The 11,938-nt window shown below is 41.6% G+C and overlaps 1 protein-coding gene across 1 annotated transcript; it reads right to left on the bottom strand.

The window, feature by feature from the left end:
• Positions 1-998: 998 nt before the first annotated feature.
• Positions 999-11,660, bottom strand: LOC130586987 (ubiquitin carboxyl-terminal hydrolase 32-like; the record flags this gene model as incomplete). Its single annotated transcript, XM_057387932.1, has 13 exons — positions 999-3,399; positions 4,013-4,105; positions 4,385-4,800; positions 5,259-5,550; positions 6,106-6,297; positions 7,024-7,144; positions 8,012-8,098; positions 8,443-8,627; positions 8,989-9,176; positions 9,370-9,481; positions 10,068-10,219; positions 10,802-10,976; positions 11,487-11,660. Coding segments are annotated over 13 exons (2,361 nt in total), but the record flags the coding sequence as incomplete, so codon positions are not given.
• Positions 11,661-11,938: the final 278 nt, after the last annotated feature.

Genomic DNA, 11,938 nt, shown 5'->3' on the forward strand with positions numbered 1-11,938 from the left:
GGGAAGGGGACAGTGGTCACTGCTCTGTAGCAGCAGGGCCTGCAGAGTCCTGTCCTTCCTGTCCCTCCTGTCCCAGGACAGGGTTTGTCTGTCAGTTCACCCCTGACAACAGCACGGATGAACATCCTTGGTAATGACAGCTTTTCATCTTTAAACTGCACTTTCAAAGCCTGAACAGAGGAAAATTCACACTAGGAACGACTACAGCCCACAGTCTTGATCCTGAAATTACATTTCAGCACTGAAAATGCCCAAGTGACTGCAATGACACCGTGGGGTGACCACAYTTGGTACCAATGGCATTGATCATTCTGAGAATCGATCCCAGGCAGAGGAGGGGACAGTGATGACAAAGTGTCACCACTCAGTGCTGCAGCAGCGCTCCCATCCCATCACCTCTACAGACTCTCTGCCATCACCCCTGGGGATCCTGCTGCGTGCTGATCCTTGGATAAATCCCCATTTAGCATCTTCAAGGACCATCAAATCAGAMCAATGGTTCATTTCCAGCCAAACACGACCACGGTGCTTTTGGGACCACGGTGATGCGTGCTCCATCCATGGGCTCTCTGCAGACTTTGCTCTGCTTCCAACTCACCCAGATTCACTTCCCCCTTGGCCAGGACAGGGTTGGGGTGCACTGGGGCTCTCCCAGTCCCTGGGTGCCCACAGGAAGTGCCCCAGACTGGTTTTCCTCTCCCAGCCTACGTGGTACAGGGACACTGCACACCAGGTACCCGCAGATCCTTGTCCAAAGACCACAGCAAAGCCTTCCTGTGCCTGAGGGATTGCTTCCCCTCTCAAATGGATTGTTTTCAAGTATTAAATGTTGTTATTATCATCAGTAAAATGCCCAGCTTACCTTTGGTAAACAATGAAGAAGCTGTGAAGAATTGCTGGATGAACGCCCACGCTTCGGCTTTGGGACTGACAAAGGCATTTAAGCTTCATGAAAGCAGCACAGACACTTCAAAGCAGGAAAAGAGTTATTAAAAATTATCTGACAAGAAGTGACACTTCATCTGCATCCACAGTATTTAATTTGTTTGAATAATATAGTTACAGATAAACAGGTTCACTCCATATACAATTACCAATACCTTTGTTTTAATACAGCTCATATTCCAGTACATCAACACTATTTTATTTACAAGGCATTTATGTACATTAACATCTTTCTAAAGTCAGTGCATTGTCAATAAGTTTTATACAATAATTTACAAAGTGAATGTAGTTAATAGTTAACTTAATAAATTTACTACTAATTCTTGAATTAATTTAATTTAAAAAAATTAATTACAACCAATGTAACAAACACAGAAGATCAAATAACATTAGTAGATTGTGCTACCTGCTTAAATAAAACATTTTAAAGTAAATCAGTTGAAAATCTTTCACTTTTCATGGAGTTTGCGGAGGGAGGAGTAGACAAGTGGGTGTTGAAAAAGCTTCTAACCTAAAAATTCACAAGTCATGTTTGCTTTTCTTTAGGCTCAACGTTCAGACCACTTTAAAGATAAAAKACCATAGAGGATAAGGAGCAACACCTGGCAGGCAAGACAAGAGTGGTTTTTTGGACCAGATCTGCTGTCCCCAAAGAGGCACAGCCTGAGCAAAGGCAGCCAGAGCAGCTGCTAGCATTTCTGAAATGGATAAACCCCAGATCCTCCTGGAAATGAGAAACTCACTGAAGGTTTGGCATTCRTGTCAAACACCCCAAAATGAACCCAAACATTAATTGCAGAGAACCACAGAAGTAACGGTTTTGTTAGTGAAGGTACAAAAYTCTAGAGAACCGGGGAGATGATGTAGGATAAAATTAATAAGCTGCTTAAATTCAGCCAAAGAACAAAAGGCCTAAAGTGTGAAAAATTTTATCTTCATTCAGATATGCAAACAATTGAACACTGAAAATGTTGAAAGAAATGCCTGCTCAAAAAAAAAAAAACCAACCCTCTTTTTTTCCAGTCTTTGCTAAGACTCAGCCACACTTCCCCTCATGCAAGAAGCCCCTTGAATTTCAGAGCATGTTGCAAGGGCATGGAAAGCAAGTCTGCTTTAATTGCAACAATTTGCATAACCTGTTGTAACCATAAAAAAAAAGATCATTTGAAAAGGCAACCAAATTTTGAAAACAAGAAACTGAATTAGGAAACCAATAATAAAAAAAAAAAAACCTCCATCCATGAATGCTACGACAGCTACCTGACAGCCACAGCTTCTTCCTTTGAAATACACAGTGGAAATTCACAGCCATTCACTCCAGAGCCCTTACAACAACAACAAAAAAAAAAAAAAACAAAACAAAAAAAACAAACTGAGGGTTTGAATTGAATCAGATGCGTTTTCAAAAGTGCAAATTTAAAAAGCAACACCAGTCATGAAACATAAGCTCAAGCATCTCTCCTTCCAAAAGCTGGGAACTTTTTTTGTGCAATGTGCACATTTTAAGACACCGTGAGTGTAATCACAACTACTCTCTCCAACCTGAAGTTTCTTCTCGAGGCAGCTCAAAAAAAGTTTTGAGGCAGCRCTCTTCAGGCAGAAAAGCCATTCCTGAAACATGTTGATCCGCACAGCCAACACGTGGAGAAAACACAAATATAATAAACCATTCAAGTGTAGAAATTAAATCTCTTCTCAAATGATGATTTGGTTGTGCTCCCAACATACAGAAAGAAAGCAACTGACACACATTAGTGGTGGCAAAACTGGAAACTTCTTTTCCCCATGACAATTGTTTCCATTTGTGCACTTTTCCTTCTCTTGCCTTCCCCGTTTTGCCAATAAAATGCAATAAAACTGCAGGAAAAAGGAGGTAGCAATATCATGTTGCCCAAAGACAACACTACAAATTGTTTTTCCCCGTTACCTTAAACCTAACGAGAGCCTCGGGGGGTGTCAGAACAGTTGGTAAACTCTACACTACTTCATTCAGCTCTTATTTGGACTGTTGAATTTAGCTCTTATTTTGGTCCTGGTTGGCTTTTCTCAAAACCATCGGGTTTAAAGGCCAGTGGCAGTCTCRGATGTCCAACATCGGCAACGTTTCGAGCGTGTAGTGAGAAAACAGAACAAAACGATACTACTGGATATCGACTGCTTCAGCAGGGCTCTTTTTGTGCTTTCAGCTCATGGGGACAACGACAACCACTCYGTTATCTCAGCCCCACCTTCCCCAAGGGCAATCCCTCCCTTGTCCCAGCAGTCCCTGGCAGCCCAGGCTCACTGCAGCACGCAGTACTTTTTGTAGTCGGACTCGAAGTCCTCGTCCATGCTGCTCGTGTCTGCCATCTTCTTGCCATCGATYTTGGGCAGGAACTGGGCATAGTCCACCCCCTGCTGCTCGTAGAACAGAATGTAGGCAGAGTCCGTGTCGATCTCATCCGGGTGCAACTCCTGGCACGGGGAGAAAAACGCGATGGGATCATTGTGTTAGTGCCACTGAACTTCAAACACATGCTACTGCCCCAAAAAGTGTATTTTTAACTGTCTGAAACACAAGGAATTCCATTTTCTGTCTCCCCGCTTYGTTATCTGGCTCCATTAATTACATTAGTTTTATAGTGATGAACGCAAATACTCCGAAGTGTCAGAGCTAGGTATTCCCTAATTGCATCCAAACTGCTGCCATCATGGAAATGCATTCCTGGCTTTCCATTGTCCATCATTTTGCCATATTTGTACAAAATAACCATCTTTCTTTAACCCTGGGGGCAGCTGATGAACAGATGTTACCTTGGAAAAAGCAACTGTATCTCAGGTACAGTTTAAATGAATAATTTTCATATTTGTCTGATGTTTGATTCAGTAGAAGGTGTCCCTGGCCATAGCAGAGGAATGGAATGAGATGAGATTTGGGTCCCTTGCACCCCAAACCATTCTGTGATCCTAAAATTTCTTCAGCTAGAATTTCTGATTCAAAATTTCTTTAGCCCAGCATAACCAAGGCAAAATTATTAGAAGTAATTAGAATAATTACATGAAATAATGAGAAAAAGCAGTGCTTTACCTTACAGCTGCTGTCATTGTAGCAGTACCACTTGTTGTTCGGGTTTTTGGCATAAGTGACGTAATGACCCCCTCCCATAATTCCTGAATGGCACTGAAGGAAAGGARAAGAAACTCAAGATCAAACATCAATAAACAATTGCCAAGTTCATTATCTGTGAATGACAATGGCTCACGACAATGGAGAGAGCTGGAGCTGCCTGACTTTAGGAGAACAACGCAGCAGGGACTGTTCATCCTCGGTTTGACGGTGAATTCACCGCGCTGATGTTTGCCCTCCTTCCCTACAGCCCCCTGTCTCTGGCACCAACCCCACCAAGGCCTTTGGTCAGCACAGAGCCCCAGGAGGAGGGAGCAGGGAGCAGCCACCTACCGAGATTGCATAAAGGTTGTAGATGGGGTTGACGCAGACGTCGTCTCTTTGGTCGTCGGCGCCGTCGTCCTCGCTCTGGGTGTCCCCCTGGCCGTTGACGCCGCCGTTGCTGAGCGAGCTCTGCTCCCACAGGAATCCATTGGCCAGAGCCCCCTCGCCATCCTGGCTGGGGTACAGCTCGCTCTGGCTGCCCCCCAAAACCTGTCCTTTGGTCAGAGCATCCCCCTGCTCCTGCTCGSTGCCGTTCTCCCTGTTGGCATCCAGGTTCTCCTTGCTGTTGGACAGTTTGGTTTTGCCCAGTTGGGGCAGCCGCAGGCGCCCTTTGGCTCTCCCCAAAGTCCTTGGGCTGCTGTTGGGGCTGCTGTTTTTACTTGAAGGGCAGCTGGTTCCACTTTTCCTCCCCAAGGATGGAGATGCTAGGACAGAAAACACACAGATTATTAAAATAGGCTCAAACATAGGGTGGATTTCTTTCTAAAAAGTGATTTCTTAAAAAAAACCTAAACATTAAACCCCATTATTTCACTGCAGCTGATGAGTAATACATAGAAATAAAAACATATCATTGTGCACACACATCCATACATCCAGAAAGTAGAATTTAATTCTTTTATTAGTTAATGAATTTAAGTCTTTCATGAAGGAGCACATCCCTCACTCTTATCCCAGCCCACTCACCCAAATCCCAGTATCTGCTGTCACTGAGCAACTTTTTAATTTTTCTTTCATTTTTATGGTAAAGCTTCACTGAAAAATGTTTCAAAGTAAGCACACCTCTTCAGCAAAAAAAAAAAAAGAACTCCAAACATTAAAATATTGCACATAATAACATTTCCCCCTCCATGGGGTGGAATTTTCCCCTGTGATTGCCTACCTTTGACATTATTCAGGACAGCAGTGTTCAGGGAGGATGGACTCCTGTTGAGCGTGTCCCCTTCTCCCGGTGTGCCAGTGATGTGCAGATCTGTTTTCCTGCTGTCCCCTTGGCCAGTCCGTGCTTCAGGAAGGCTCTCAACCTGCAGGGTGAGCTGCTTCCTTTGGAAATGACTYGGATCCCTTTGTACCAAAAAGGCACTTGGGTCAAAATTTTCTCTGGGAAATTTSACGATTTTCTGGGATTTTATCCAGCGGCCGTTAACGAACTGGAACCTTTTCAAGTGAATGATCTGAAGAGAAACATGGTGGAGAAAATTGAAGGAGGACAGTGACATCCCAGTGAGTAATTTCACTGTTTAAAGGGAAATTTTTCACAAAACACACACATTTTGTTGTATGCTAATAAAACCAGTCACGACGCTCTGTGTGGCAGTTTGGATTTTGGCATCGAGCTGCTAAAATATGAAACTGATATTTTCATGTGGAAATGGTGGAAAAGGTTGCTTCAATTAAGTGATCTGTTTTGAATAAGCCACCAAATAGGAAAAATAAGAAATGCAGAGGAGAGATGGTGTTAATGGTGTCACTGGGAAGCTCCTCCGAGCATGAGCTGTGTCAGAGCAGCTGACACCGAGCACCAACCACCACCACTCCCGCCAGGGAGCAGCTAAAAGCACTCACAAGAATTTGAGGTTTGTTTTATTTGCCTGCACAATGCCAACAAAGCCAGTGCCCCTCCTGAGAGTGTGAACAAAACAAATCTTATTCAGAGCAAGACAACGTGAGATTTGGGAACGATGTGCTTTGGGTTTGCTGCTGAGGAGGAAAATCACACGAGCACGTACCAAAATAGGGGGAAGTCTCCAGAGATCCAATTTTTTGGTGGCCAGACAGTGAGTTTTGCACTTGGAGCAGTAGTACATCTCATCCTCTCCCAGCTCCTCCTCACTGGTGAAGGCTCTCAGGCAGCTGTCCAGGTTGATGGGCTCTGCCTGGGCTCGGCGGCTCTGCTCAACGCTCTCGTGCTCTTCCACAATCTGGAGGGAGACAAAGCTGGCTCTGACTTGGAACTGCACACACATCTCTCTGAAGAGGGCTCTCCTCACAGTCCCACACAAATAACTACACAGGGTTCTTCAGAATTAAAGATAAATATGAGATGTTCCAAATTTTAGCAGAAATTTTATTTCCTTTCATTTTATTTCATTTTTGTTATGAAGAGGCAGATAAAATCATTCACTGTCCTTATTCTKGGGCTCTGCTTATAAATTATCCATAAAGCACAACTTTATAGATTCAGCTCATAAATTAGACCAGTTGTTCCAGATTAATCCAGCTACAGGCTGACCTTTAAGGTATTTTGTTGTTACCTGTAAGTATTTTGTTGACTCAGTGAGGAAAAAGGTTTATTCATATGCATAGCTGTTTACAGAAAATAGTTATAGAAAATTATAATAGTTATAGAAAATAGTTATAGAAAATTTATCCAATTAAAATATTTTGTCATTTATTATTACATATTTTGGCTAGCTTAAAAGCAGCTCACAACAGACAGCAAATGCACTGCTGTGGTTCTTTAAAAGCTTCCCTTCCACGCCATTAGACCACGTAAGAGGTCTGACATCGAGACATCGATTTACCCAGAATATTCTGCTCTATCATTGGTTTAACAGAAAATGGCCACAATAAATAAATAAATATAAAAGGATGAAATAAATAAAAATGGAATGGRAGGTGTTTCAGAGGGCTCTGTGGTGTTTTACCCTCTCCTGTGAGGTCTGGTAGCGCAGATGCAGTGCGGTGGGGTCCCAGTCCACGGCGATGTAGGCGTTGCCCACACAGGCTCTGTCCTCTGAGCACTCAATTTTACAGCCACGGCAGAACCTGCACACAGAGGTGGATGTGGTCAGAAAAAGCTCCAATCACTTGGGCATGAACTCAGTTCTCCTCCTTGTTTGGTAACAGCTGCACCCTCCAAGCTCCAGGCCTCACCCTCAGTGTGAGACATTTTTACACAGCAATGCTCGGGGTTATTTGCATTTTCACTGCAAAACTTCAGTAGAGTGAGAAATGGAAGCAGCTGGGTGAGCTCAACCATCTGCCTGCAAATGATCCAAGGAAAGGGGTCCATGGGCATGGAAGGGGCTTGGAATGGGATGATCTTTAAGGTCCYTTCCATTCCATCCTGAACCAGGGCTGACCAAACCCAGCTGTGACCCAAAAAAACTTCACTGTTCTGTCTCCACAAGTAATTTCCACTATGACAATTCTAAGAGCTATAAAACACATTTAAAAAAAAATAGTTTACAGCCTGAATACCTAAATTCCAAGCATCCTTCCAGGGTGAATTTGGTTTTTGCCCATTTTAAAATTTACCCCTTGAACAGCACAGGAACTCAAATAGGTACTAAAAGACTGATATCTAAAAATTTGTTTTTGTGTGAAYCTCCACCCAAGTCTGTGGATAAACAAGGCTGCACATAGAATCTTGTAAGGGGTTAACAGGGTTTGGACAGTATCCTTTCTCTCTTAATTTCAAGTTTCTGTGGCAGCAGAACTTCCAGCTCTGCACGTCATAAAAGCTGTGCTGCAGTGCAAATCTGYCTGGAGAGAGTTCTGGTGAAATTCGATTGCAGATTCTTCTTGTTTGCTATTACCTGTGATGTCTGCAATGTACCACAGACCCATTACCATAAATTACCTTTCTGCTGGAGTGATTCCCTGCTGTAAATGGAGAAAAGGACAATTTACCTGTACCAGGGACACCAAGCACAAGAATTTCCATCCTTCTGAACTACCCTGAGGGTGAAGGGGTACTGATACCCCATGCTGTCATCACTGAAACAGAGGAGAACACAACATCAAGCACTGCAGTTATCTTCCTGCCCCATGCTTGTTATGATTACTTAAAAAAAAAACCCTTAAAATGCTAATTTTGGTTATAATAAATTATTAAAAGCTGCCTTTCTGTGGCTTAAATTTGTCAGATATAAATAATCATCAATCACCGGATGAGAACAAAACCAACCTTTAAGTGCAGCTACATTTAACTGCACTAAAAAGGATTTCATTTTAATTATTGCCATTACTACCAGAAATCAAATGAATACAATTTGAAATCTTACAATACAGTGCCTTAGACTTGCTTGCAACTCAAATGCAGGGCTGAGTGCCCAACTCACCAGTCCTGGGCATGGTTACTGGCTTCCTGAGGAGGGAGGGGGCTGGCCAGCCTGGAAACCTGGATCCACACAGCATCATAGAGATCCTTTTTACGGGTGTGAACCGTGCAGGGAACAATCAATGGCATCCCAAAGAGACTGGGACGGTTCTTCTGAGATGAAAGAAAATACAGCTCTGTCCTCATCTGTGGAGGCAAAAGGAGGAGTCAGTTGTAAAGGGGCATGAACTCACATTACAACAGTCACTTGTATTGCTGGCCTAGTGACTTATTTCAGRCCTTGGCAATTAAAATTAATCATTAATTGTATTAAAAATACTCTTCCAATTAAAACCCTTCCAACTACTGTTCCAATTAAAACCATGCTTCCAATATTAAATGCTGCAAATTTGGATCACTGACTGAAAAAGCTCTATTTGACGATGTTACAGTGAGGTTATTTGACCATATCAAACATAAATGTGTACTGTTATCAAATGGATTTAAAAAATCCTTTTTTTTTGCAAGTGTGTGGCACAAAGTGTGGATGAGGGTGCATCCCACTGACCATTTTCCTGTGGACTGCAATGATGTAGCCTGTGCAGGGGCTGTCCCCCAGCGAGGGCACGTGGCCRTTGAGGGTCCAGCTGGGCACCACCGTGTTTGGCATCCCGTTGGCAATGAGGCTGGGCTTGGACACATCCCCATTCATCAGGATGGTGGCAGCTCCATTGGCTGATGGCCCCGTTGAGATCTCTGCAGGCACACAATGAAATTATCACCCATCATTAAATTATCAATGATCCCAAACTTTTATCTTTTCCATTCCTGGTGGACGCCGAGCACAACCCTCACTTGTCCTTTCTTTAATCCTCACTTAACGAGTTTTGTCCTGAATTTCTGAGCTCTCTGCAGTTCCAACAAGCAGGGGAAGCTGATTTTCTCTCACCTGTCTGCACAGGGCTGGATGCTGAGCTGGGGGAGCCGGGGATGGGGATCTCAAATGCACACAGGAAGCCGCTCACAGACAGCCGAACCTTCTGGTTGTCCTGGGGGAAGTTCTGCAGGAGAGCAGAAAAGCTGCTCAGCACCTTTATCTTTCCAAAATGTTCTGTTTTCCTGAAAATTGCATTTAGAAGCTCCTTTCTCCCTCCCACCCTTCCACAGGAACAGAGTAACCCAAACCCTGTGCAGGAATTATCAGTGGTTCTCTATAAACACCAAGAGCACTTGGTTCAAGCACTTTTAATCTATAGCAAAAAAAAAAAAATCTATCTGGAAATATCAGTACCTGGAATATCTACATGGAAACACACTGTAGAGAACTCAGCCAGTCATTATTTATGCCCCTGATGCCTTGACACTGTTTAAACTCAAATTAAAAATTGAGATTTATTACCTCAAGGTGATTTTTTTTCTAAAAATATCATTAGCAATCAATTTTAATCAATTTACAGCAAGCCAAATCACTGTTTGAAAGCAAAATAAAAGTTCATTTAGAGAGATAACTAAGCTTTTTTCATCATACTTTTAGTTAAATTATTTCACAGCTCTTGTAAGCAAAACTCTAATGTTAAAAATAATGAAGAAGCAGCAAAAATACCCAAAGCATATTGCAGCAATGATTAATTTTCTTTTTTTTTTTACCTTTATATTGGAGCTATGCACCTCTGCAAGCAGAATCTGCTCTGGTTTGAGGCCACAGAGTTCACTCAGCTGTTTTTTCAAGCCTGTGTACTTCTCATCCATGTTCAGCCTCAGCCCATATCGAACAGGAGTGGTACCATCTAATTTAATTACTTTAAAGGGGGACAGAAGCACATTGGTCAGCGAGTTTTCATGGCAATAATACATTACAGCTCCTCACTTATTGGAAAATATTTTACACCCCCCATTTGAATGGATGATTTGTTTTATTTTCCCAGTCAATTTTCAAGGTCTGCAGCAATGGCACAATGTCGGGAAATCTCTTGCTGCACAGGCAAGAAAATGGTTTCCAAATTTGTTTCATTTTTTCATAATCTTTTCTTCTGCCTCTTTTCCAGCAATCCCTAAGAGCACAGTTCATGACCTGTTTTGTATTTTTCCCCCAGCCCTGATTTTTTCTCTGGGCAGATTTAGGACAACCTCCACAAGAGAGAGAACAGAAGGAAAGTCCTCAAAATTTCCATTTTACACCTTTCTGGATTAAATMCTTTAATTAAGGCTCAAAATGGGCTATGCATGTTCAGTTTTTAAAGGTTTTATCTTGAAATTCTTGTACTCTTTTATATTAAAATGACTGAATTATTCTTGGTAAATAACAATACAAAATTTGATTTTTTACAGCTGTTCCACTTATACAAATTTGGTTTTAGGAATACCAAGTTTACACCACTCACCTGTAATTTCTAGGTGCATGTAGCTGTCCATTGGCAAAGGCAAGGATAAAAAATTRAAAGGGTCAAACCTAACACTTATATGGCCACAAGTTTTACATTTCACTTGTGACTTCAGCTGCCCRTGAAATAAATCCACAACGATGGATCTGTTCCTTCTCAGATGGTTTTCCCAGGCCTGAAATGAAACACAAAAAAATCAAAACAAAGTTAGAAACTGAAGGCCACTTCCTTGGTCTCCAATGTTTTATGGGAGTCAAATTATTTCCACAAGTTATTTACTGATTTCTAGTAAACAGGAAATATTTAATTACAAGAGCTGAATTAATACAATAATCAACCATTTAAAATATTTCTGAGGGGATTATCAGGTATCTTGAAATATTTTGGTACTCCAGGATTTTGAGGAGTTGTTCAAAATAGTTTGAAGTATCATCTTCATAATTTTATTACAATAATTAAAATTAATTTTCAGCTCAAAGGTAGAATTGTCTCTGTAAATCACAGCTCTGACAAGATCAAGGTGGTTCAATCCTAAAAGTCTTGCCACAGGCAGCCTCATCAACAATTTAACAAAAAATAAAACTATAAGTACTATTAGGAAATTTTAAAAAAAAAACACAAAAAAAATTAAAATTTATTAGGAAATTAAAAAAAAAACCACAAAACCAAAGATTTGAAGCTCTACCTCTGCTGCTACTTCCCAGTCTGGCCGACCATCACTGTCCTTCAGTTCAACATATGGCTTATCATGAACTCTGTTTAAATCCTCATGAAGCCCATCCAGAAGAAAAGCCAGAAGCTCCTGGGAGTCTTGCTGCTGAAAGCCATTAAATCTTGGAGCATATTTTGCTATTGTCCACTATTAAAAAAAAAAAAAAAAGGAGCATATTTTGCTATTGTCCACTATTAAAAAAAAAAAAAAAAAAAAAAAAAAAAAAAGCCAGAAAGTTATTTGGTATCAGGTAACAAATGTAAAAATAAATCAGAATATTGGAGATGAGACATGTGCTGTCAATGAACACAAATTCAACTGCCAAGAGCTGAAGGGAAGATTTGCTTTCAGAACAAAGGGTCATTTGCAGGTAAATGCATCATCTTTTGGCCCTAAAAAGGGCTATAAAAGCCCCATAACTGAGT

Source organism: Malurus melanocephalus, unplaced genomic scaffold (genome assembly GCF_030028575.1).
Source record: "Malurus melanocephalus ecotype Western Australia unplaced genomic scaffold, MMel_1.1 scaffold_1440, whole genome shotgun sequence".
NCBI classification, from domain to species: domain Eukaryota; kingdom Metazoa; phylum Chordata; class Aves; order Passeriformes; family Maluridae; genus Malurus; species Malurus melanocephalus.